The sequence below is a fragment of the Neopelma chrysocephalum genome, unplaced genomic scaffold (assembly GCF_003984885.1).
Source record: "Neopelma chrysocephalum unplaced genomic scaffold, ASM398488v2 Primary Assembly neopelma1_361, whole genome shotgun sequence".
NCBI classification, from domain to species: Eukaryota; Metazoa; Chordata; class Aves; order Passeriformes; family Pipridae; genus Neopelma; species Neopelma chrysocephalum.
In genome coordinates, this window is record NW_020898025.1 from 510,934 (window position 1) to 535,735 (window position 24,802).

General features: G+C 51.9%; 1 protein-coding gene across 1 annotated transcript in view; it reads right to left on the bottom strand.

The window, feature by feature from the left end:
- Positions 1-24,602, bottom strand: part of RUNX3 (runt related transcription factor 3) — a 38,892-nt gene extending 14,290 nt beyond the window's left edge. Inside the window, exons 1-4 of the mRNA XM_027706060.1 lie at positions 24,342-24,602; positions 23,189-23,345; positions 18,451-18,555; positions 1,009-1,173 (exon numbers count right to left, since the gene is read on the bottom strand). Of these exons, the coding sequence (XP_027561861.1) occupies positions 1,009-1,173; positions 18,451-18,555; positions 23,189-23,345; positions 24,342-24,602 (688 nt within the window). The remainder of the gene's footprint in view (positions 1-1,008; positions 1,174-18,450; positions 18,556-23,188; positions 23,346-24,341) is intronic.
- Positions 24,603-24,802: the final 200 nt, after the last annotated feature.

A 24,802-nucleotide genomic window follows, 5' to 3' on the forward strand; every position in this document is an offset into this window, starting at 1 on the left:
GACACTGAGGTTTTCAAACATCTACGTCACTTCTGAAAATGCAACACAGAGGCTTCTGGAACTTTTTATAGGAAACCTTCCAAGAAGGGCCACTTCTCATCAAAACTCAATATGCAGGCAGCTTAAATACTATTCCTGAAATCCCTGTTAGTATCTCTGCTGATTTCCAAAGGAAAACACCACTGAGACTAAAATTGCATGAAAAAGGAGCACATCTCACATGCAGACAGGAGAATGGTCTCTCTTAATTCATTCTGGTGGCATCTGGCTGTGCTGAGACATGCACAAAGACAGGAGCAGCAAGGCAGCCGGATAATTCCAACTTGGGGCTGAAATTCAGGTGTATGGGGATTAACAGACTGACCTGTCTTGGGTAACACCAGTGGCAATTCCCATTGCTGTCCTGGCAGCGGTGTGGATTCCCGGGGAACGCCCAAGGACTCGGGGCGCTCCTGGCTGATGGCAAATATGGGAAGAGCAAAGCCTCTGTTGTGTGTGTGTGTGCACGCGTGCGCCCATGCAGGTGTGCATACGTGTGGGGAATTATGCTGCAGTTGGGTGATCACCAGACTTGGCATAAACACAATGCAACAAGATAAGAAACCATCTGGATTAGCATGTAAAGTACAAAACACCCTTTCTAGTTGATGCATAACCATAACGTGGGTGCCTTCATGTCAAAGAAGCTGCTGGGTTCAAAGTGTGTTGCTCTGATCTCCCTCGCATTCCTGCTGAAGCTCCTCAGTTTTTCCTAAGAGCCCTGGCCTAGTGGTGCAAAGAGTGATATCATGGGTGCAAAAAGGCTTCCAAGGTCAAGAAATCCAAGCAAACCTCCCCCTGGCTTGTCCCCCCACAGGGCTCCTCACCCAGGGAAGGGCCGGACTCCAGCCCTACAAGGCCATCCAAAGGGAATCTTGTTCAGCCAGGGAGGCTCCGCTCCCTGCCCAGCTGTGTTGGGAGTGTGAAGCTTTGGGGTGTAACGCCGGGCTGGGGCACCCAGCCAGTTACCTTGTATTGGAGTCTGAGCCTGGGACCCGAAGTGGCTCGGGGTGCTGAGGGATCCGCGGGGGTTGGGTGTTGTCGGGGTGACTCTCATGGACTGGCGCAGCCGTTCCAGCTCCCCGTAGCGGTCGGTGAAGGGTTTGGCTTGGTCTTCTAGCTTTTGTCTGTGCCCTGGAACACGATAAAAGAGTCTGATATCTGATCAGTTACCCTTTGGCTACAGCACCTTGGTTGCACACAGAGTCAGCACAGTCTCTGTCTCCGCGGTTTGCCGATGTTCACATGGGGGGAACGGGGGGCAGCCCCGGCAAAAATCAGCTACCAGGGGGGTTGCACAGCACACACACAGGGGAAGATCTCATGGTTCAGGAAAACGAAGCCCACCAAAGATGGGACACGGACTGACCCATGTGGGAGGCCCCAGATCATCCCGCAAATCATCCGGCAAGTCAGCCTTTGATCAAGGAGCCTGGATCAGGATGCCCTGTGCCGTGCCTGAGTGACCAGCCTCCACCAGCCCTCACTCTCTCTGAACACAGAGGGGAGACATGTGCAAGGCAGGAAAAACCCCATCTCCTGGCAAAAGGGTGAATGGGGAACCAGCAAAGGAAACATTGAATTTTAAGTATTTTCTGCAGCATTTGCTCAGCGCACAAAGAATAAACTCTCGTCTACTCCCCCTTCCAGCTCTGCTCACCCAATGGGGTCAGAGCCAAGTGGAGCTGGAGAAGGCACAGGAGGAGGGATGGGAGCAGCCGTGGTACCACACCTTGGCCACCTCGCTTTGCTTCTTTCTGTTCCTCTTTTCCTACCCATAAAACGGGGAGACTAATCACCCACCTCCCCCAGGCAGGGCAGCAGCTAATGAGCGTTTGTAAAGCACTCCCAGCTCCTTAGGTAGCAGCTGCTGGCACAGGGCAATAATTATTAAATTTATGCTAATTGTCCCGAGGCAAGAGGCGCATGAAATACACTTGATACATAACTTTCGCATTTTACTATATTAATCATCACCAAACGGCTTCACTCTCTCTGGGCCCGATTCCAGTCTCAGTTACACCCGCACAAAGCTGGAGGGGCTCCAGGGAAGCCGGAGCTGCCTCGGTTTTACATCAGTGCCGGGGTTCAGACCTTGGATTCTCCTTGCTCTTTACCTGCCGCAGCCAGGCGGCCCTGCAACACCCCCAGCTCTTTGCACCTGCCATGAAAGGACCTTCCCAAGGTGGCAGCTGCCTCATCCCAGCGTAATCCGAGCGCAGGGCTCGGGGGCACTGGAGGTGTGCAGACACGCTGGGGAGATGGGAGAGGAGCTGGGCAGAAACCTTCTGCAGTGCTTCAGAGAGCTGGGCCTTATCAGATCCTACGGACCAACATCCACTGAGTCAGTGGCTCAGTTCTTGGTGGCTTTTAAGAAGTGACGCGTTTAAAAGGCGATAAACGCAGCCACCTCTTGCTCGCACCCTCCCTCCCTCCCCCCTCACATCTACGTGGCCTGAGCCCCGTGTCAGTTTGTAGCAAAGTCACAGGAAGTCCCCGGACTTCCCCCTCTTTAATAATGTCTTGTGTCTCCTGATCTCCAGAGGGGCTCTCACACTCCCAGCTGAGCTGCCTGCCATGGCATTGCTCCATGGATGTCCCAACAGCAAACCACCCCTTGCCACAGTTTCTGAAGGACTTTGACCCTCCTCTGTGAGCTCCACATCCAGGTGAGCCCCACCATCCCCTCCAAACTCCATAATTCCCAGGCTTCCGGGTGTGTAAAAGTCCAAACCGATGGAAAACGGGCTGACAACAGAGAGCAGAACTTGTTGAGGACAAACCCCAGCAGAAAGCAAAACCCAGCGGTGTTTTGAAAATGTCTTTTCCCTGCTGTGTGAAGTAAACCAAGGAAACCTCACAGCAACACTGTAAATGATCTCTTCTAATCTCTGTGTGTCCCCAGACCTCAGGCATCTCTGCATTATCCGAGGCCTTTGGAGCCATGAGCAGCATCTGTCACGTGGCATTTGTGCTTTCCCCAGGGGAAAAGTGTGTGCAGTGAGGTGTCCTGTTTTGGTCCACATTGTATTGCTTCAGTATACTTTTAAGCACAGAAAAAGAAAAACAGGGTTATGTTTCACCTTTAACCGCTTTCCTTGGGCAGAGCGTGGCAGAGGAGCCAAAAGGACTTCAAGTTCCCCAGAAATCTAATGGAAATCAAATTCCCTGCTTCTATCTCAGCACAAACCCTATCCTGCGGTGGTATCTGGCATGTGACAGAGAAAATCCTGAAAAATATATCAAGTGATCTCTGTGCTGATAGTGTTTTTAAAGATTATTCAGCCATACAACTTAACTGAGGGCTTCATGTGGCTGTGTCATGCTGCACTGGGGTTGCTCTGGTCCCCACATGGTCTGAACGTGGACACAGCCCTGTGGGGGTTTTAAGCCTCAAGTAAACAGCAGCACTGTACTTACACCCTCGAGGAGGGGCTGGTTTTTGGGGAGACCCAGCAATTACCAATGAAACCCCCAAAACCTTAAACCTATCCTAAAAAAAGGAAGTGGAAAACTTGATGCCAGTGCAAGTCGAGGCAAACACAGGGGCTCACTTAGGGTGAGCCCTCACCAGAGGATGCTGTGGTGGGATCAGGACCATTCCCAGCTCTCCTAGGCCCTCTCTGGTCTGTATCCTGCCCTGTCTCCACATGTGGGACCTGGCAGCACCAAACCATATGAAACAAGGCATTGAATGAGTTAAAAACCACCAGCTTGGACTGCCAACCCTCTTGAGCTCAGGCTTTCTCCCCAGGACTTCCTGCCGCTTGTCACTTTAGAGCTGGGGACGTCAGACTTTGTCACGCAAGAGAGAATCGCTATTAATGGGTTTCTTTCATCAGAACAACCTGAGCTTTTTAATTTCTGCAGCGGTTGGCTCCATTAAAAGCCCTTCCCCATCTGCCCACAGCTGTCATGGAGAGGAAACCAGTGCCGTCAAGTGAACAATAGCTCATACCTTAGAGAAGAGGAAGGTGGTTTCTAGCTTAACCCAAGGACTGACTCAAAGCCTCCCGAAGCCAGTGGGCGGGTTTTCACTCAACTTGAAACAGCTCCAGACCTCATCCCAAGAAATCTGCCTGAGAAGCCTTCGTCACCCCGACCTGTGAATTTTGGGGCACGAAACCTGCTGTTTGGGGTTGGAGACTTTGCCCTGCACTTCCAGCTGGGCTAGCACTGGCTTGCAGGTCAATATTTATGGAAACAACAGAGCTTAGAACGATCAAATGATGGCAGCTACTGACCTCGGGCACTTCTTGTCAACAGCACAAGGGTTTTAACGCTGGATCGGGTTTCTGAATCAGTTAACTCCGATATTGAACATGACATGATGTAAACATTGACAGATCACCTATGATCCTGATGTAATAACAAGATCTGTATCAGCACATCAAACAAACGATCCCATTGAACACTTCCCAGCTGGAAGAGCCGATGTGAATTTGACACTTTAGGCCAGTAATAAGAAGCATACTGGAAGTTTTGGGTGTTTCCTTGGAATGCAGACAGCGAAACAGTGTGTGCCACACTGCAGCCCAGGCGCTCAAAGCTATGATTTAAAGACATGCTTTCTGCATTAAAACATTACAAAGACCAAACAGACCCTGCTCTTCCTTCTAGGAGTGTGCAACCTGATGTGGCTTCCCAAGCTGGGACCTGGATGGGGTTTCCAGGCAGTGCAGGAGGGAGTTCCACAGTGTTCACCAAAAGCAGCTTATTTCCCCAGATTACTGAGATGCAGAATATAAAGTTGATCAAAGGTAGAAAGGGGCTTCAGGAACTTGAGTGGTGCCAAAATCTGAGAGAGAAATTTGATTTGAAAAAACACTCTCCGGGGTGCCTGAGGGTCATGGTACCCTGATTTATCTGTTTCATTGTTCAGTCATGAGAGATAAGGAGCTGTACATCCTCCTCTCCACCTGTGGTGGGTTCAGATTTGGGTGTCACATTTGTCCCCATCCCCTGGCACAGCCCTTTGCTACCAAGGGATGGGAGAGCAGATGGTGGGAAGTGGCTTGGCCCTCCCCAGGAGTCTTGCTGCGAAATGCTGGCGGCAAGATGGAGCGAAGGAAACACGGAGCTTTTCAGCTCTGGGGGATGTTCATTAACACACACATTTGCAGATAATTTCCTTAGCTTCAGTGAGGAAGAGACAAGAACCAGGAGATGGCAACACGAGCTGGGACATCAGCTCAAGTCATCAGCAGCCACAGAGGCCCCACTCATCCACCTCCAAAGCAAGGCTCCAAACATCCCACCAGCATGATCCCACCATCCTCCACCCAAGGCTCTGCTCAGATATTCACAGTCAAACTCCAGGGCTCAGCCAAGCAGGAGCTCACCAGGAGCAGTCCCTGCACACACACAACCCCGTGGCTTAGTCTCTACATGTCCGTGAGAATGGACCACAAGAAAGCAATCAGCAGTGGCTAAAACTCCGTCTCAATGTGCAAAACACCTTTCAAATCCCTCTTATAGCCCTCAAAATAGGTACTTCAGAGAGACACGCCAATCCTCTACAGAGGGTTGAATTTTTTCCCAGTCTGAGTCTCGACTAGACTATCAAGTCCCAGCATGTGCTCCAGAAAGAAGCCACATGTGAAACGCCTGTGTTATGGGAACAGCAGGCCTGTCCCTTACAGCACATGTCGGGGTGGTTTCATCTTCGCACACCTATAACACAAGGCATGAACACCCCTCAGGTTTTCCCTGGAATCCCACCTCCTGCTCTGGACTCACCACGGGAAATTCCCAGCCGAGGAGAATTTGGTGAAACCCCACGGCCAGCGAAGGAGGGAGGGGAGGACGGTGTGGAGATGGGAACCAGGCTGCCCACAGCGCCGGGAGCTGGGAGGGACTCACACATGACGTCTCCACGGAGGATGACGGAGATGCCCCCCGAGCTCCGGCGAGTGGCAGCAGCCTGGAGAGTGCCAACCCTACTTCAACCCCTAGAAGCCGAAGCCCAGGAGGGAGTTCACAGGAGGGAGCAGCGGGGAAATGTTAGAAGGAACCGTCTCTTCTGGTGCCGAACAAAGTCAAGCACAGATAACTCATTATTCACATGTTTGAAGTTGGCCTGCTTACGCCATTTGGAAAGAGAATCAGTCACGGCCGGGCTTTGCTTTGGTTTCCTCTGGCTTTCGTGAGACACTACAGCTACTGTCTTTCTCCAGCTTGGAGAGAAAGGGGAGTGTGTCGCAATGCGCCTCGGCTCGCATGTCCTGGCAGAGGATTTACACCAACTTGAACAACGAAAGGAAAATAATATTTAAGGGGGTGGGTGGTGGTGGCGGCGGGAAGAGAATTAGGGGGGAAAAGAAAAAAAAAAGCGGTTCCTAATTTATAAAGCTTTTTTAGCTGGTGGTGGTCTGAGATGAATTGGCTGCTTCTAAAAGGATGAAAATAAATATCCCTCTTTTTGAAGGAAATAGGCTGGCTCCGGGCCAGCTGGCAGGAAGCACAGAGATATGTTGCATTTACAGTAGGTTTTTTAGTGTCTGAAGCTCCAGCAGTGGGAGAGATGTTCGTTCTAGGCAGGCTGGTATTGATTAGAGGCTTTGCAAGCCCCTGATCTCCTCTCACTCATGGGTTAAGTCCCTCTGCCTCTCTCCCTGCCCACCCTGTGATGGGAGCCCTGGCAAGTGGGACAGCGCCTGATAAATCCTGTCAAGGCCACTTATTACACTGGGAGACTCCAAAACTAAGCCCTCTGGAAGGAAAAAAAAGCAGGGCATTAATTCAGATATTTAAACAGAAATCTAGGGTAGCGCTTTTAAAAGCTCTGGGGATGTGGCCCGTGTTCAAATCAAAGGGAACATCACACCCAAATTTCCACGCAACTTCGGCTCAAATGCCTGAAGGACACTGGCTCCCCATTCCCAGGGTTTCAGTGGGGAGACAGAGTCTTTCTGGATTTGTAAAGGTATTTAAAGCACTTCACAGCACAGGGAAAGCTGGGGGCATTCTCAGCAATCGGTAAAATTCATCAGGTTTAAGCATTTATCCCACTCGTGCCTTGCTGAAAATCCCCACCAGTGTTTTCCTGCATTTTTCCATCCTCAAAGACCTCTGAAAAATCTCCCTCTGAGACTGCAGAGTGAACTAGGTGGGGCTTTAAAAGCTGTGATTTACAGATCCGAGAATTTCAGCCCGTGTGTCACAAACCAGCAGGTGGGTGCACATCTGCAGGAACCCGGGCAGCTTTCACAGCAGGGTGCAAAAACCACCAGCCCCCCAATGGCTTCTCTGCAGTTGCTCCCATTTCCAGGAAGGCAGAATTCATTCCTGGGCTGTGATCTGGTTCTCATGGAACTAGGGGAGGAAGCAGACAGATCTCAAGGACATCCAGCTGGTATTGCCTCAGCCACGTCTGAGATCAGATTTTCAGAAGCCGTAGATCAGTGGAGAGATGCCAGTTGGAGCGAGTTAATGCTGCTATCTAACAACTTGGGCTGTGTGCTACCAGTATAGCTGGTTTTTCCCAGTTCATAACCTGTTCCATTAGGGCAAGCACATCAAATTCCTTTGGGTGACACTGGTTAAGGATACTCTGCCCAGGATGGGGAGGACCAGCTGCTGGGTTCAGACCTGTGCAAGGAATGTGCCGTGGTTCAGCTGATGGAGATGAGATGAACCTGACGCTGCAGGGCCCCACAGCAGCCGACTGGAGGGAGCAGCGTTTTGCCAGCCAGTCCTGAGCCCTTGGTAACAGCACAACCCGGATCAGACCCAAACTTTCCCAAGGTTTGAGGATGCTGAGCGCTGCTTTTCCCCTTTGCCCTAGGACAGAGCTGGAGCCGAGCCCTGACATTTGAATACTAATATCCCCCGATCCCAGGATTGAGCTCCAAGCTCCATCTCCAGAGACTGGCTGGTATGCTGGATAATTACAGCTCCTGACCAGCTTTGCCAGCACGGGCAGCACAAAGCTGTGAGGAGGAGCCCCAGAGCAACACTACCTGCACAGCACCTTCATCCCCCCCCTGCAGTGCTACTCTTCAAAGCCAAAGGAGCAGAGCTCAGCACAGGCTAACCACGGGCAAGGGGGCTGCCTGCTCCCACATCTGGTTTTGGGATGGGGAGGTTCCCATCCCGCTGCCATCGTCCTCAGATGCTGAGAAGGGCACTGGGGATGTCTCTGCTCGCTCGGTCCCTCTTCTTCCTCCCCTCCCTCCCCCCTCCCACTACGGAGTGTAGAGTCACTGGAAAGAGTAAGAGAAAATAATGCAAAATCATGTCTAAGCACCTTCCGCTGCAGGATATGATTTATCTGTGGCTGACTGCAGAACAGGTGACTGGTCTCCGGCAGCGGAAGAGAAGGGTCTTAGGAACTAAATTTCATCTCACTCTGAGTCAAATCCTCTTCCTCCCTCTGCCACATCATTAAAGTGATTGGTTGCACTGATAAGCCCTTTCAGGAGGGAGGAACGAGATGTGTCCTGCCCTGACATCTGATGTGATCTTGTGGTTTTGTTTGATAGTTCTGGTCCTTTAGCTGTTGTCTCCCCTGAAACGAAACTGGTCTTTTAGCACTGACTATTTTTTTCCTCTCTCTTTTCCAATCTGTGACCCTTTGCTCTCTCCTCCTGAGCTCCCAAATCCTGCCGGAGGGAAGCAGGGCCACGTTGTATTAATAACCTTGCAATGTGCAGTCCCTGCTCCTGCAGGACAAATCCTCACCAACAACCTCCTGCGCAGCACCTGCTGCCCACGAGAAATCAGATCTGCTTTATAAACTGAGGGACGGGGCAAAATGCTGCTCCTTTGTGAAGGAGCAATGCTCACCAGTGTCCCTGCTGCAACACTCACAAATATTCCTTTTTAGTGCCACCGTGTCCTGTCACCTGCATCCCATCCCAACCCAACTCCCTTTGGAGCCAGAGGGAATTTTTTTTGCTGTTTATTTGAACAGCACCTGGCACAACCTGGCTCAGAACACACCAACACTCTCCTGGAAGAAACCTCCAATGAAACTTCATTCTCCAGATATCCCCCATCCACCAGACAATCCTTTTGCCCGATTTAATCTCTTCCAAACACATTATCAATGCCCACTTCTCTGACTTTGGTTTATTTCCAAAGCCAGGACCAGGCATGGTTCTTCCACCCCAGCCGAGAACGGTGCCCTGGGGTTTTCCCGAGGCTTTCAAAAGCAGGAGGTGTTGCAACCAATCCCAACAAAGATTCCTTTGTAGAACGCAAGCAAAAATAATTTCCCTGTTCTGACTCCCAATATTGCTTCACTTAGAAAATATTGGTCATTTTTTAAGTAAAATTATTTTGAAGTTATTACGCACCAGGCGATTATAAAGGAGAGGAGGAATTTACTATACGTGGCAAATAAAATAATTAGGGGAGTGAATTTACTGGAGCCCATATAATTTTGGTTGCTCTGTTATTTCTTTGGAGGCAGGATTACAGCCTCGAGCTGTAGCACCAAAGGCACTGGCAATGCAAACCCATTGCTTGGAGCGCAGTCAGGCAACCTTTGTGCCTGCTCTGCTCTCCCCAGGGAATGCTCCACAGGTCCCTGGCACCTGGGTGTCCCTCGGGACATCCCCATGACCTGCTGAGGGGAAAGTGGGTTCCCCGGGGGGCTGAGGGTCTTGCACAGCCCGACCCACAGAACCCAGTGCCGGGCTGCTTTTCTCCCTGAGGGATTTTTATCCGCCCTCCAGGAGCTGAGCCCCGATTCCCCCTCGCTGTGTCCTGGCAGGATTGGCCCCTGAAGGGGTTAACTGGATAGCAGTGCCTATAAGGAATGAGAGGAGGAGGTATTTTAACATAATTGCCTTCCATGCGTGTACCAACAGCGTCCGAACTGCCTCGGCAGAACGCGGTGCCCCGGACGGCCTTGGCAGATACCAAAGGGTGCAAATTTCCCCACTGGGATCAAAACACATTAGTGATGGGAATACAAACAGAGAAACCCTCCTGTGCAGCAAGTACCGATCTGCAAAGGCTCCTGCATGAGCTGGGGAGCCCCGAGCCTCGCCGGCGTCTCCTCATCGCTCCCACCCCAGGGCAGGCTGCTGCCCCACCGCCTTGGGCATCCTCCAAACTCCAAGGGATGCGGGTTCTACCCCCTCTTTTGCCTCCTGCCTGCCCACTCACTGCAGAGGGGTGTTTTGGGGGTTTTAAGGGATCTGACAGATGAAGGATGAGATCAAGTGGTGCGTTGTGCCCCACACGAGCTGCCCAGTGGAGCGTCCATTGATGGCACCAATGCTGTGCCACCTCGCCCCAGCCAGCATTTGCTTTCCATTTGTCACCACCCAAAGAGCAAATGGGATCAGGGAAGGGTGGGATGGAGCTGAACAGTCTCTGTGCAGAAGGTACAGGGTGGCTTCAGCTCTCAGACACCATCCATGCAAGTTCCCCATCCCAGGCACCAACAACACCCACAGCAGCTGGAGGGACGGCAGAGAAAACACCAATAAAGCTAAAATATTACAATACCTTGCATTCCCACTGAGGACCTTCCATGCCTGCCTTGTTTCAGGACACATCAAAGAGCCTAGGCTCATCCAAAGTTCTTTTGCTCCTTCAAGGAGGGCCCTTGGCAGGGCTGGATCAGCGCAGGGAGAAGCAGAGACCCCTGAGACCCGAACGGGCTCCTTCCAGCAAAATCTGGAGCACGGTTGGAATTAGTCTGATGTCTCCAAGAGCAGCACCCCAAGGACCACCACGGGGAAGCACCAGGGCAGGTTCCTCACCAGCAGGAGCAATGCTGAAGCTCCCAGGTGGGCGTACAGAGCCCCTGGAGTCTCTTCAAATCTCCGTCTCAAAGGGCCACAGCGCATCCAGAGCAGAGTTAATAGGGAAGAGAGAAAGTGCCACTCAGGATTTCCTCCTCTTCCTCCCCGGGGAGGGGGGCAGGTCTTGAGAAGTGGGAAATCAGTGTATTTCAAGCACCAAGTATTAAATTAGAAGAGATTATACCAATTTTGCATCAACAAATAACTGTCCAGGAAGTGGGAGGTCATTTATTTATTTAAATGATCTTTGATTGATTTTGTTGCATTTTTCTTTCCCCTTATTTTTCCTTTTTCTTTGCCATTTCCCTTTTATTTTTTTTCTAATTCCCGGACAATCTGGGAACTGTCTGTGTATTTATTTCTAGCTAAGGACAAGCAGGGGAATAAAACAAAAGACCAGAATAATACCCAAAACTATCACCCCACGGGAGCACTTCAGCACCGAGGCTGCTTTTAATTACAGAAACATCTCAAGCTCAAGTTTTACGCAGCCCCACGAGGAGCCTTTTTGCCAAGATAAAGATCTGAAATTGTACAATACTGGCACGATGCAGCCCCATCCTGAGTCTCCATTCGAGCTTCTGAGGAGCACAAGACCCTCCAATAATTTATTCTCTCTTCTCCAAGCACTTGCCAAAGCCATATCAAACCTCCGAGGGTGAAAGGCACAGAAAACACGGGGTGTCTCTGCCTCAAGGTCCCAAAATTGCCCATAGGAATATAGGAACAGGGGATCATTTTGCCCTTACTCTTCTTTAGCTCCCGTCTCACAACTCCATCTCACTGCCCTACTCCCTCTTCCTCATCCTCAGCTATTTTAGCCACTCGGTAGATCCCGATTTCCTTGTTTCCCAGGAATGGGAGAGCTGCAGATTTTGTTTCCCCCTCTCCAGATTCATGGAGTTGGTGTCCCAGAGGGCCACGGTGCATCATCCCAAGTCTCTCCGCAGCGCTCCCGAGCCCTGCAGAGCTCTTCCAACTCTCTGCCTTCTCTCAAAGTTGCTTGAAATCAACAAAACCATGAGACAACCTTTTTTTTTTTCCCCTTTGAGGAGAAAGCACAGTGTGGATTTAACACAAATCCCCCCGGAGCACAGGTCCACGGGACAAAACATCCTGAAGTGGGATGGCCACAATCCCCACTGGGCTGGGGAGCAGCTTTTCCAGGGGGTTCCCAGCCCTGCCAGAGCATGGTGGGTGAATTCATGGATCAGCCACTTTTCTGAAAGGTGACAGGAATGTTTCTGTTTCATATTTTTCTCCTTTTTTCCCTCAAAATGGTACAAATCAGGGAAGCCCTCAGCGCTACAAGCAATTCCCAAGGAGTCAGAAATCCCTCCAGAAATCACCACTGCTTTTAGGACACCACAACCCAAAACTTAGCACAGAAATAACCAACTCTGCAAAATATTAAACACAGCATTTAGTAGTTTTGGTGGCATTTGAGCCATTAAAGCATGAAAATGGGATGGTGCTAAAGGAACTGAGTTTGCCCAGGGCTGCTGTATCCCAGGAAAAACAAACAGGAGCCTGGAAGGCTGCACCACAGGGAAGCCCCTGTCACCAAAAACCCCAAATCCGAGCCCTGTGCCAGCGAGTGTGGAGGGGCTGACTCAGCTCTTCGACCTCAGCTCTGGGCAAAGCTGCTGTTGCCTGAAAATAAACATTCCCCAGCACACTGGGGCTGCAGGGAGCGGGTCTGGTTTGGGGGTCCAGCCTGGCAACAAGCAGAGATGGTGGTGGCTCACAATGGGGAGACACACAGACCACCTCCATGCGTGCAACCATCCCAAAATTAAAGCACTGAATCCTCCCAGAGCAGCCTGGAAAACCTGCCTGCTCAGCATCACACCCCCTGCCCAAATCTGCAGCTCAACTTGGAGGCCGGAATTAGGGAGCACCCTCTTATAGGGGATGCCTGGGATTTCTAGTTGTTAGCATCACATTGGGGTCTCTATGGAGCTAATTTGGATTAACAGGGTGCAATATTGCACCTCTTTTTCCTTCACTGAGTAAAATGGGGTTTCAGTTTTGATATTTCTGGGTAGTAAATCTCAGACTCATCTACAGCCATGAGGGACAGGGAAGGTGCAGGGGGGTCACTTGCCTTGCTAGCATGGTGCTGTCCTTCCTTTTTCTCTCTGGCCTCAAACTGGAGCATCCACTAAGAATAAATGGGAAAAAAAGACACCTTCTAGTTGAAGATGTCCCTGCCCATGGCAGGGGGTTGGAACTACATGATTTTTAGGGTGCCTTCCAAGCCATCCTGTGATTCTATGACAAAACCTTGCAGCGCAGAGTCCTCTGAACCCAAGAGAAATGGATTCAGATGCACCTCAAATAAATAAATAAATAAATAAATAAATAAATAAATAAATAAATAAATAAATAAATAAATAAATAAAGTGAGAAAGGCCTTTTCAGGGTGGTTTGCAGACACACCACGACTCAGGGAGCCGGGGCTGGCGAGGTGCTGGGCGTGGGATGAGAACAGAGATGGAGGTGGTGAGATATGGGGTGTGGGCAGCGGGGCCGAGGTGTGCCCGGGCTGGATGGGGCGGTTTGGGGCCCTGCTTTTGTCACCACGGCTTCCAGATGGGCAGAGGAGCCCCAGCCAGGTCTGTGTCATCCCATGAAGTGCTGAGACAACCCTTTCTCCTCCCGGGCTCCCAACTGCCCAGTGCCAACGCTGCTGGAAGAGATGTCCCAGCACAGGGCTGGGGGCACTCAGGGCCACAGGCACCATCCTCCCACAGTCACCCCAGCACACTGCGATTAACAGAGGTCAGACCATCCCCAGGATGGATTTACAGACAAGATTTTTCCCTTCCCAGTCAATCTTTCTCCCAGTTTTTTGCTTTTTTTTTTACACACTGGAAGCCAAGAGTGCCCAGTGCATTGAGTGCTCAAGGGAAACCAGCACCCAAGACACGGCCTTGTGCCCACCGACCGCCAGCACCCCGGGGACACAGATGCCACAAACACCTCACACAAGGGGGTTTCCACCCTCTGCATGTCCCAAACTCTTCATTTCCCAGCTCAGAGCGCGGGGTCGGGCTGGGGCTCGGGGCTGATGTCTCTCGTGGGAGGCAGCAGGGAGGGAAACCCTCACCCAGCTGAGGCTCTCAAAAGTATGAAAGCAAAAAAAAAAAACCACGGCAATTCTTGGAAACAACTCATCTCTGTGGGAGGTGAGAAGCCTTTCCACCCCCTGGCTACGTGCCGTGCGAGGGGACGGCGGGAGCTCGAGGACAGCCGGAGCCTTTTGGGGCAAGAAGCCTTTGGGGAGGGAAAAGCGACCCCGGAGGGTCAGGATGGGGCCCAACCAGAAAATCCCTGCAGGGACAGCATGGTGGGAGAGGGGATATGAAGTGCTCTTGCCACAAGCTCCCTCCTCCTGGTCCAAGCCAGCAGATACTGCAGGATGGGGACACGTTCCTGTCACTTATTGTGGTGGCACCAAGTGGGGACATGACTGAAAGCACCAAATCTCTGACGCACACACCAAAAATGAACAGGGCAGGAGACACCAACAACCTGCTGCTGTGCTGCTGTGGCTGAGCGGGCAACAAGGAGGGACACAGGGATCCTGTGGGGGATCAAATCCTCTGGGTCTCCCTCTCCTGCTCAACACAGTGACCAGGACAGCAGGGATGGGGTGGAAACCAGAAAGAAGGGGTTAAGGGCATAGGAGATTTAGGAAGGGGGGAGAGAGGTTAGAGAAGACTGAATGGCAGCAGGAAAAAAAAAATCAAAGGGGGGAAAAAGCATTAGAGGGGAAAAAAAGACTTTGCACAAGAATTCCCAGGAGATGGGCAGAAAAGGGGCTGGAGCTGCAAGGGACAGCTGGGAAGAGGAGAGGAAAAGTGACAGCAGAGGAGGTGAGAGCGGTGGGAAGGAAAGCAAGGAAAAGGGAAGGGAAAGGGAAGGGAAAGGGAAGGCAGCCAGCAGGTGGGTGTGATGGGGGAGGCCCTGGAGATGCTCCCATTTTCCCAGGAACAGACTAAACATCCCTGTATAGCTTCCAGCTATTCATTTTTCCATGTTCTGCCTGTTGTGGATTATTTTGCAAGCAGCTGTGGATGTGACAGGGCTTTGCACCAGGGCTGCAGCTCTCCAGAGCCGGGCTCTTGCTAAACACAGAGCTGCAGAGAGGGGGGGGAAAAAAGAAGGAAATTCCACAGGAAGTTCAAATATTTTATTACTTCCTGTTTGTACAAAGTATGTCAACACTTGGCACCCGCTGTGCTATTTGTTTAGAGCTAAGGTGCCAACTTGACAGAATGTCCTTTTTTTCCCCCTCCAGATCTAACCCAGAAAGAGCCTGAGCACAAGGAAGAAAGATCTCAGAGCGAGCGGGGCACTCGGAAGGAGACTGTGGGAGAACTTGGAGGGGATGTTCAGCCAAAGCCACCACTGTTATCAGCTCCACACTGGCTGTGGATCCCTCAACGGAGCATCTTCAGCTCCATGGTCCAGCTCTCCTGTCCCTCCATCCCAGCTTTCCCCCCAGCCCCACACTGGGCCCTGCCTGTCACCCGCTCCCCTGCGGTTTCTCACCCATCTCAACCCCATTCCAAACTCCTCAGAAGTTTTTCTGGGCACGGCTTGAGTTAAAAGACTCGCTCAAGGGCTGAGATGAAGCGATGGGACAGGGGTGGAAGATGAATGGGATGCTCGGAGCTGGGGCGTGGAGCTCAGCCGCGTTCCTGGCCCAAAAAACCCCACGAGAACGTTTGCTGGAAGAATTTCACTGCATCTGAGGAGATGATGCCCAGGGCTTTCCCAGGATACCAAGACAAATGGCCAATTCTTTCCACATTAAGGGTGCTTTTTTGCCTGCCCCACCAGCCCCACATCCAGCCTCCAGCCCCGGCCAGCGCTGATCCTGCACGACAGGAGCCCACACACACCACATCCCACTTGTTTGCAGCCAAGAAAGGGAAAAACCCCGATTTTTTTTGCACACACACGCATATAAAAATATATCTATGCACATACATATGTTACAAAGTGAATATATAATATATATACACATAAAGTTTGCAATTCCTTCTGCCAGCTCTCTCCTCGCAAAGACAAACAAGGGAGAGAGCGGCACAAGCCATGGTGTTTGGCCAAAGGTGGGGATTACCAGGGCTGTACCAGCTCCAAATGCCACCTGGGGAGCCAGGTGGGTGCTGGCACACAGGGGTGCTGTGCCAGAGAGCCACCCAGTGGCAGGTGAACCAGGAAAACCACGCCGGCTTTCCAGGAGTGAGCCTGGATCATTTTACAGCTGGTAATTTCCACAGCAAGGGCTCCTGCACAGGACTGCAGGGAGGGAAGGGCAAAGGGCATTATTTAAATTTTTTTTTTTTTAATTTCTTGTTCATCAGAAACTGCAAAGTGAAGGGTGGCCAAAAAAAAAAAAAGAGATTTTTATTATTATTTTTTATTCCAGTACAAGACACTGGATTTTCATCAATGATGAATTTAAGCCCCAGGGTCAAACCGGGAGTCAAAATATGACCTTTACTGCCAACAAATCTATGATCATCTGAAACAAATTCCAAAAAAAACACAGTTTGGGTCTAAACTTCTTCAATAAGCAATTTATGGGCTGGGAGGGAGGTGCAGGGATGGGGGAGAGATCAACCTTTGGGGTCCACACAAGACAAGGGCATAAGCAGCAAATAAACACCACGCAGATCTCCTTAAGGAGCCAGCACTTCCAGCACGTTTTGAGGTCCACAAGTCATTTAAAAAAATAAAGAAAGAAATAAAAAAAAAGCAGAAAACTGCTGACCTTGCACCCGGGCTGGGTCCCAGGGAAGGTATCCCTCGGGCACATTGAGCCAGAGCCAGGACAAGCCGCTCCATCCTCAGCTTTTGCCTAATTCTGCCAAACAAAGGCACGGCCCCGGGACAAAGAAGCACAGGGCGAGTGTGCCCTCGGCTCGGCCCCCCCCAGCTCCCTGCCTGGCCAAAGAGCCGCCCCCTCCATATCAGAAAATTTAAATTAAAGCTGGGGAGCTCTGGGGAGGGATGTTGAAATTCAGGAGGAGCGGGTGTGATTCACAGGGGTTTGGCGAGCGCTGGCTATCGGTGAAGTCAAACCAAACGCTAAGAGTAGTAACTATCTCACCTTGTATTATTATTTATGTATTCCTGATGATTATTATTATTATTAGAAAGGCGATCTGATGCAGCTGATAAGGGGCTGAGCCAGGAGTCAGGAGACCTGGTTTCTATTCCTGACCTGGAATAGTTGTGAAATTCCCTGCCCAGCCCCTGCCTGCTTTCCCCTCCCAGCCCCGGGCTGAGCCCCAGCTCAACCCACCACGACCCACGGGTGCTGATGGCTGCAAACCCACACCAGGGACCTGCCTTGTGTTTCTGGCTTAAAAAAAAACCCTCAAAACTGAATTCTAGCTTGGTAAATCCAGCCAGCAGCTCAACAGGCTCCCATAAAGCCACTCGGTCTCCGAAATAAAAATGAAGGGGGAAGAAAACCCAACAAACCCCAATGCAAATCAAACCCCCTCGCCAAGGTAACAGCCTCCACCTGGCCTGACATCAAGGGGCACCGATGGCCCAACGACAGCATCAACAGAAAATATTTTCTGAGGCATATTTAGAAGGATCAAACCGTTTCCCTTCAATGTGGGCACTGACAGCTTCACACGCAAAGGGAACAAACTCAGCTTTATAGTCCCTGGGGTGGTGCTGAGCCAGCAGGAAGGCAAAGCCAGAGCTCGAAGCCAGAGATGAAGCCCCCAGGGACGAGATCCCACCACGCAGGGGGTCCCACAGAGCAAATAATACTCATGGCAAGAGGAAACTCCTCCAGCCAACAGCTCCAGAGCGTTTCCCCACGCTCCTCGGATCGCTGGAAATGCCAAGGTGAGCTCAAAGCAGCCCGACGCCGAAAACCAACCCGGCGAGGGAGACTCACAGAGCCTCCCTCAACCACGAGGCACCATCCTGCGCCCGGGAGAGCCTCCTCCACCAGAACAGAGACGCTTCTGCGGTCGCACCGTGCCTTTGGTTTTCTCCAGCAGCTCAGCCCCCGGCCGCCGGCGCTGCCAGCCCCAGCCTTTGACGGCCCGAAAGCGAAACCACCACGAACCAAAGGGGAAGGTGCTCTCCGACAAAAAGGCAAATACGAGCTCAGCACGGAGGGAACCTGCGACCATTTTTAGTTTGAAAAGCAGCAATCAGCCAATGAAGCCGAGCAAGGCACCTCTGGCTCCATAACCACCCCCAGCACACCCTGTGCGGCGCCAGGTTGGAGCCCTTTGTGTTTTTGCCGTCGGAGCTCAGAGCATTTTCCCAACATCCCAACCCAGGGCTGTAAAACTATCCCTCCGAATGGGTTATGGAGCACAATGAGGAGCTATAAAACCATCCCTCCGAGATGGGATATGGAGCACAGAGAGAGCAAGAGGCAGGGAAGGACACACACCACACTCTGCTGTGCCGAGAAAGTCCAAGGAGTCAAGACGTGCCCGCTGCTTTGGGCTCACTTGGCCACACCAAGACTCTCCTTAGCTACATGTGCTGCCCCAGCTGGCTCTGTGTCCTGCATCCTTTGGCCACGGAGAGCTCGGCCCCCTGCATCCCCCCTCCTCACACTTCTCAGTGCTGCCAAACAAAACACATCACTTACTTCGTGGCTCCCGGGGTCCATCTACGGTCACTTTGATGGCTCGGTGATAGGTGGCGACTTGGGTGGGGTTGGTGAACACAGTGATGGTCAGGGTGAAGCTTTTTCCTAAGGAGGGTAGGGGGGAGGAAAAAAAAAAACAAAACAACAGGAGAAATGAGGATATTCACATGGGTTGATTCAGCTCTGGGGGGAGAGAAAGGCTCCTGCCGGAGCAGGCTCAGACACAAATATCCACATCCACGGAACTCCAACACACACATCATTTAATTTTATGAGACATTCTTGCCGAGGCACAAAGCTCGGCCGGCTCCCGCTGGGGCTCAGCTGGCTGCAGCAGGGAGAGGCTTGGACCCGGTTCAGAGCGGGAGCCAGGACCTTCCTGGATGGAAAAGTCACTTGTCCCCACCTCCCCTGCCCTGTCCCCATATCGACCCCTCCACCCACAGCAGCTTCCTGGTGCTTTCCCGCTCAGATGCTTCCCCTTTTCCTGTGGGAATCCAGCCCTGAAACACAGTGCTGGGTGTAGGATCCCCTCCGGGAAGGGATCCCGGTATCCATGGGATGGTCCTGCGGGAACAAGCTGGTGAGGTGGCATCAGTCTGCAGGTCTGCAGGGGAATCCACGGCCTTGGCCCTATGGATGTACCTCTGCAGGGATGTTTGGAGGGGAGCTGAGCTAGACCTCGGCCATATGGACACCCGTGGCCCAAAAATGGCCCAAAAATAGGAAACTACAAAATGAGAACTGAATCTGGCCAGCTTTGGCCACCAGCTTTGGCCACCAGACAGGCAGCCCTGCTGGCTGTGGGGACTGTCCTCCTCTCCCAGCAGGAACCTGCTGGTGGGAGAGAGTTTGGATACCATCCTGAGGGGTTTTCAGAGACACTTTTGAAGCACTGAGCTTGTCACCTTTTATGAAAAAAAAAAAAAGGAGTAAAGCAGTGAAAAGCTCTTGGGAGCCAAGAAAACAAGTGCCCCCCTTGCCCCAGCAGAACAAGTTTCCATCTGCAGCCCAAAAATGCCTTTAGCATCATGGAGGGTGTTATCACACCTGCACCCTGGGCCCACCCTGACCCCAAACCCTTCATCTCCCACAGCTTCAGCATCCTCATCCCAGCCCATCTGCCCCTTCCTTGCCTGACTGTGGTGCTGTCTCCCACTCCATATCCAGCCCGTGGGGAGGCTGTGGGAGAGTGGAATTCTCTGCAGGAAGGGCCTCTGCTCTCCTGCAACCTCCCCAAATTCAGGAATCACTGGGGTAAAGGATGGAGGCTGCACAAGTCGCTCTAAACAGCCCCCCAAGAGCAATCCCTGTGGCATTTCAAAAGTATCAGGTGTTTCAAAAGCCTAAACCCCAGCAAGGTATAAGGTATAAACCTCCATGCGATGGATTTCTGCTCCTCCAGCCTTCATTCCACAAATAAATACAGCAGGAAGCCACCTCCTTTCCCTTTTCCCCTAAAGGAATCAGGCGTTTTCAGATCCTGACCATCATCTATCTACAGAGCTGAACCTGAGAATACCCCTAACCAAACAAAACAGCATTTATACAGCTAGAAGGAAAAAAAGAATAAACTGAAAAAATGCAATTATCTCCCCTGGAGAACATCCTGCAATTATCCCAGGTGGGAGAGTTCCTCTGTGGGAGCATGGAAGTGGAGGGAACGCCGGCTTAAAATCCGACAGCAAGCAGGAATCCACGCCTCACCTCAGCTCTCAAACCAGCACTAAACAACGCACAAACCTTCAGCTCATTTTCTGCACCAAAAGGAGCATTTGGGAGGGTTAAAAAAAAATAAAAATTACAAAAAAAAAAATATATAATGATATAATTTTAATCCCCAGGGATACAGTCGCGCTGCCAACCTGCGCGGACGAGCCGAGCCGCCGCAGCCTGCGGAGCTCGGAGCCTCCCGGCGCCTGCACGGCCACGGCAAAAACAACCAGCACCGGGGGATTTCTCGGCAAAGCATCTGCAGAACCAGAGTGCAGGATGAGGAGCACCAGGAGGAATCATTTGGGAAATTGTGCGGGAGGACAGGGAAGGGTTTGCAGGCAGCGCGTGGGCAAATCCAGCCAGTGAGACGCAAAACACCCCAGAGCTGAGCCCGGCAGCTCCGTGCCCAGCTCCCTATCGCAGCTGGCTTATTTTACTTATTATTATTATCATTTCAAATTTTTAAATTCTCCATGTGAAATAACCTCCCTGCTTTTCAGGGAGGACAGAGCACGGGGCCAGCCAGAGCCAGTCTCGCATCTCTTCACCAGCTCTCAAAAATCTGCCCATGAATCGAAAATGACAATTATTACTTAGCATCATTTTTACTCATTTCCCGCCTTCTCAGGAAGCCGGGCTGAGTTTGCTCGTTCCCACCGTGCCCCAGCTTTGTTGGCTAAGACTGGATCCCAGTTCCTGGGTGGGTTTGGGAGCACCCACGGCTCCGTGGGATGCTCCGGGGGGATATTCCAGCAGGGAGAGCAGGCACAGGGGTGCACAGGGCTCGCAGCACCACGCCGGCCTCAGCTTTCATTTTATACAGTCTGAGCAGAAAAGGGCTGATTTACTTTTTTTAGAGCAAAGCATAAAATCTGGTAAACTGGTCGTTCTCCCCACTTTGTCATGGAGATGGGAATTCGGGTTTTTTGGAGGGGTTAGGACTGGCTCTTCCCAGCTCACAGAGCCAGGGAATAATCCCAGACACGTTAATACTAAAAATACCAATTCTGAACCATTTCAAGCCATGTTTTCAAAACAAGAGCCTGGCTGCTGCTGGTTTTCCAGGCTCCTGCAGCTCAGGCACACGGACAGGCTGGATGGGGGGTGTTTACGGGTGCACACATCCTCCCTTTGGATTTACACAAACATTTGTACACGCACAGCAAAATATTCTGTGGTGAATCCAGATTTCTGCCAGAATAAAGGAAACCAGCACTGGGCTGTCAGAGGCTGAGCTGAACAAGGGAAAGAGACTGTGACACCCGGAATAAAAATTCAGTAGGAATGATTTTTCACGCTAAGTTGGTTTGAAAGAGCCCCGTGCCGGGAAAGCACGGCTGGACACAGGGAATTAAATCCACGCTCCACGCCGCGAGAAAACCCCACTGTGCCGCCTTCACACCAGCCCCAGGGAGCCCTGATGGGATTGTTTCTCTGTGAATATTACAAAGCCTCATCCCACAAGAATATGTAAAAAAAAATTAAAATAATAAGCACTTGAGTTCCACCCGTTAGAGGCAGCGGAGGTGTTTCCACTGCTGTAATGAGCGTTTGTCAGGACTCTGCCTGAGGAAGGAGATTATTCACCCAAGGGCTTTCTGAGACTAAACTACTGTTAATTCAGAGCTTGGGAGTGCAGAGGAAGCAAGTTAATAATGAATTCAAGAGTCAAGCTGAGATTGGGTTGCATTCAGTTTGGAAATTTGTGCAGGGATGAAAAAAAAAAACACCCAACCAGAAAGAAAAGAGCCTAAGAGAATAATTGATTACAGAAATGAAAGCTTAATTCATAAAAGAAAAACATTTTCCATCCATCAACCTGCAACCAGTTAAGTGGAGAGTTTTAAAGAAACTGCAACATGGAGAAGGAGCCAACAGGAAAAAGGAAATGTATGAAAGAATGTAAACTATTCAAGTTTCATAAAGAGGAACAAGTAAACAGCTATTACATGCAAATAATTCCTAACATCACTGCTTTTAATTAATGCAAAGAAGTCAAAATATATCTGACACTGTGTGTATACATTTGAAGCCTTTAAGAAAATGCTGCCATATGGCCATTAAAATATAGTGTTCTTATTTTGGTATAAATGAAGAATTAAGTGCCTCGATCTGCACCATTTATTGGTGATGAAATGCTGAAATTCTATTTACACCCTCCGAAATTCAGGTACAGGGAGGGATGCACGGAAGGAGGGCAAGCAGGGTTCTATGTTTAATATTTCCAGGGGATTTATTTCCCTCTGCTGCGACGGCACAGCCTGATTCGTTTTGAAAAACCCAGAAAGCTAAATTTCTGTCTCGCGAAAATGTGCAAACCCCCCCCCAGAGCAACCCCAGCTCCCCGCAGAGCAGAGCAGAGCCTGTACCCTCACCCGCTGCCAGCCCGTCAGGCCGAGCTCTGGGTTATTTTTAAACACTTGATTTTCACTATTTAAAAACGAGCCGCCAGGTGGGTTTTGCCCCTGAGCGCATTTCGCTGTGGAGGGGAGGCACCGAACACACACCGCTGCCTCCTGCATCCTGCTGACGAGAGAAACCGGGGAGGATTTGGGCTCGGGCTGCCTTCGTTTTATTTGTATATTTATTTACTAATATTTATATATATTTAGATATGTATTTAAAATTTTTTTTCGCCCTTGCTTCGCCCATAGCCGACCCCTCGACAGAGGAGAACCCCCGGGAGGAGCGAGGCAGAACTGCCGGCGGGGCTGGGGCTGCTCCCGCATCCCTCCCGCATCCTTCCTGCATCCCTCCCATCGCTCGGGAACCACTTTGGGGCTGAGGGGATTCTCCTGCCTAGCCCGCGCCAACGAAAGCACCGTTAAAACCAAAATAGAATACAGAATAAAATGAAATCATAAAATAAACGTATAAAATAAAAACTTAAAATAAAATAAAAATAATAAAATAATAAAATAAAATGGCAAAAAAAAAAGCAACATTTTTTCTTTTTTCTTTTTTTTTTTTCCCCTCTAAAAAGCTAAATAAAAAGGCCAACCATTTCCTGGCCGGTACCTACCCCTGCCGCTTCTCCCAACAAATCTGAGGTCGTTAAATCTTGCTACTTGGTTTTTCATCACGGCGGAGGCGTTGCGCAGCTCCGCCGAGTAATTTTCGTCGTTCCCCGCCATCACCGTGACCACGGTCCCATCGGGAACATCTCCGAGGGCTACAACCTAGGGCAGGGCCAGAGGATTTTAGGCTAAAATTAACCTAGATCGAACCCAACCTGCCCTACGGCTCCCCCCCCAAATCCCCACCAAAAAAAACCCCAAAGCAAAACCAAAAGCAACCCGAGCCCCCGAGGAAGGTTGAAAAATCGGAGGGGGAAGGGGAAAATGAGCTTTAAAAAGGGTTAAAAGCAGAAAGGGGTTCCGCGGGGAAGGGGCAAAGGGGGGGTCAGGCCGCGTCGGAGGGGTTTGTGGTTTTATTTTGTTGGATTCGGGGAAAAAAAAAAATAAAGCGCCGCCGAGCGCGGGGCTGCCCCGACCGAGGCCCCGGAGCTCCGCGCCCGGCCCGGGGAGGCGCCGGGAGCCGGCCCGGCTGGCGGAGAAGGGCCCCCCCTGCTCGGGGAGCAGCGCCCGGAGCTCCCGGTGCCGGGACGGCCGGGGGGAAACCCGGTTTAGACCCCCCCGACCCCCGCCGGGCACCCCGGGACTCCGCTGCCGTCCCGCCCGGCTCCCCTCGCCGCTCCTCCGACAGGTTTTCGGCTCCCCCCGGCCAGCCCCGTTCCCCCGCGGGTGTAGCGGGGGATGCCCGGCCCGGGGGTGCCCCATCGGGTCGCCCCGTCCCGCGAACGGGGGAGCCCGGGCAGCGCAACCCGGTGCCGGGGCTTCGGCTCTTCGCTTTACTTTTTTTTTTTGGCAGATTAGATCTCCCTTCCCTGCCTCGCTCTCCCTCTCCCAGGAAAGTAATTAACCTCCGTCTCATTAAACTTCAAAGTTGCCTGAGAGCTCCTAACTGTACGGAATATCTAAGATGCTGTGACCGCGGGGCAATGCGGAGACTTGATTAAAAATAATAAACCGGGCTATTTGATTAAAAATAATAACCCGCGCTCCCTCGGCGGTGATGTCAGGAGCGATTTTTAAGCGAAAGGGAGCGGGAGCGAAAGGGGGCGAGCGGGTCGCAAGCCCGGAGCCGTCGGGGTTCCCCGGAGCCCCCCGACTTACCTTGAAGGCGACGGGCAGCGTCTTGTTGCACCTCCAGTGGGACGGCAGCACGGAGCACAAGAAGTTGGGGCTGTCGGTGCGCACCAGCTCTCCGGCGTGGTCGGCCAGTACATCCACGACGGAGCGGACCTCGGGCCGAGCGCGGGCGCCCGGCGCGGGGGCCCCCAGCGCCCCGCTGTTCTCTCCCATCTTGCCGCAGGGGAAGGCCGTGGAGGGGGGTGTGAAGCGCCTGCTGGTGCTCGGGTCTACGGGAATACGCATCACAACGGCGGGCGTCAGGGAGCCGCCGCGGCCCGGGGGGGACGACAAGGAGGAGTCCGGCTGCGGCGGGGCAGCGGCGGGGGCAGCGGCGGCGGAGCCCCGCGCTGCCTCGCTCCGTGCCGGCGCACCGCCGTCCTCGGCGGAGGGGGGAGAGCGGTGCGGGCTCTGTCGGCTCCCGCGCGGCGCCGGGGCTCGTCCCC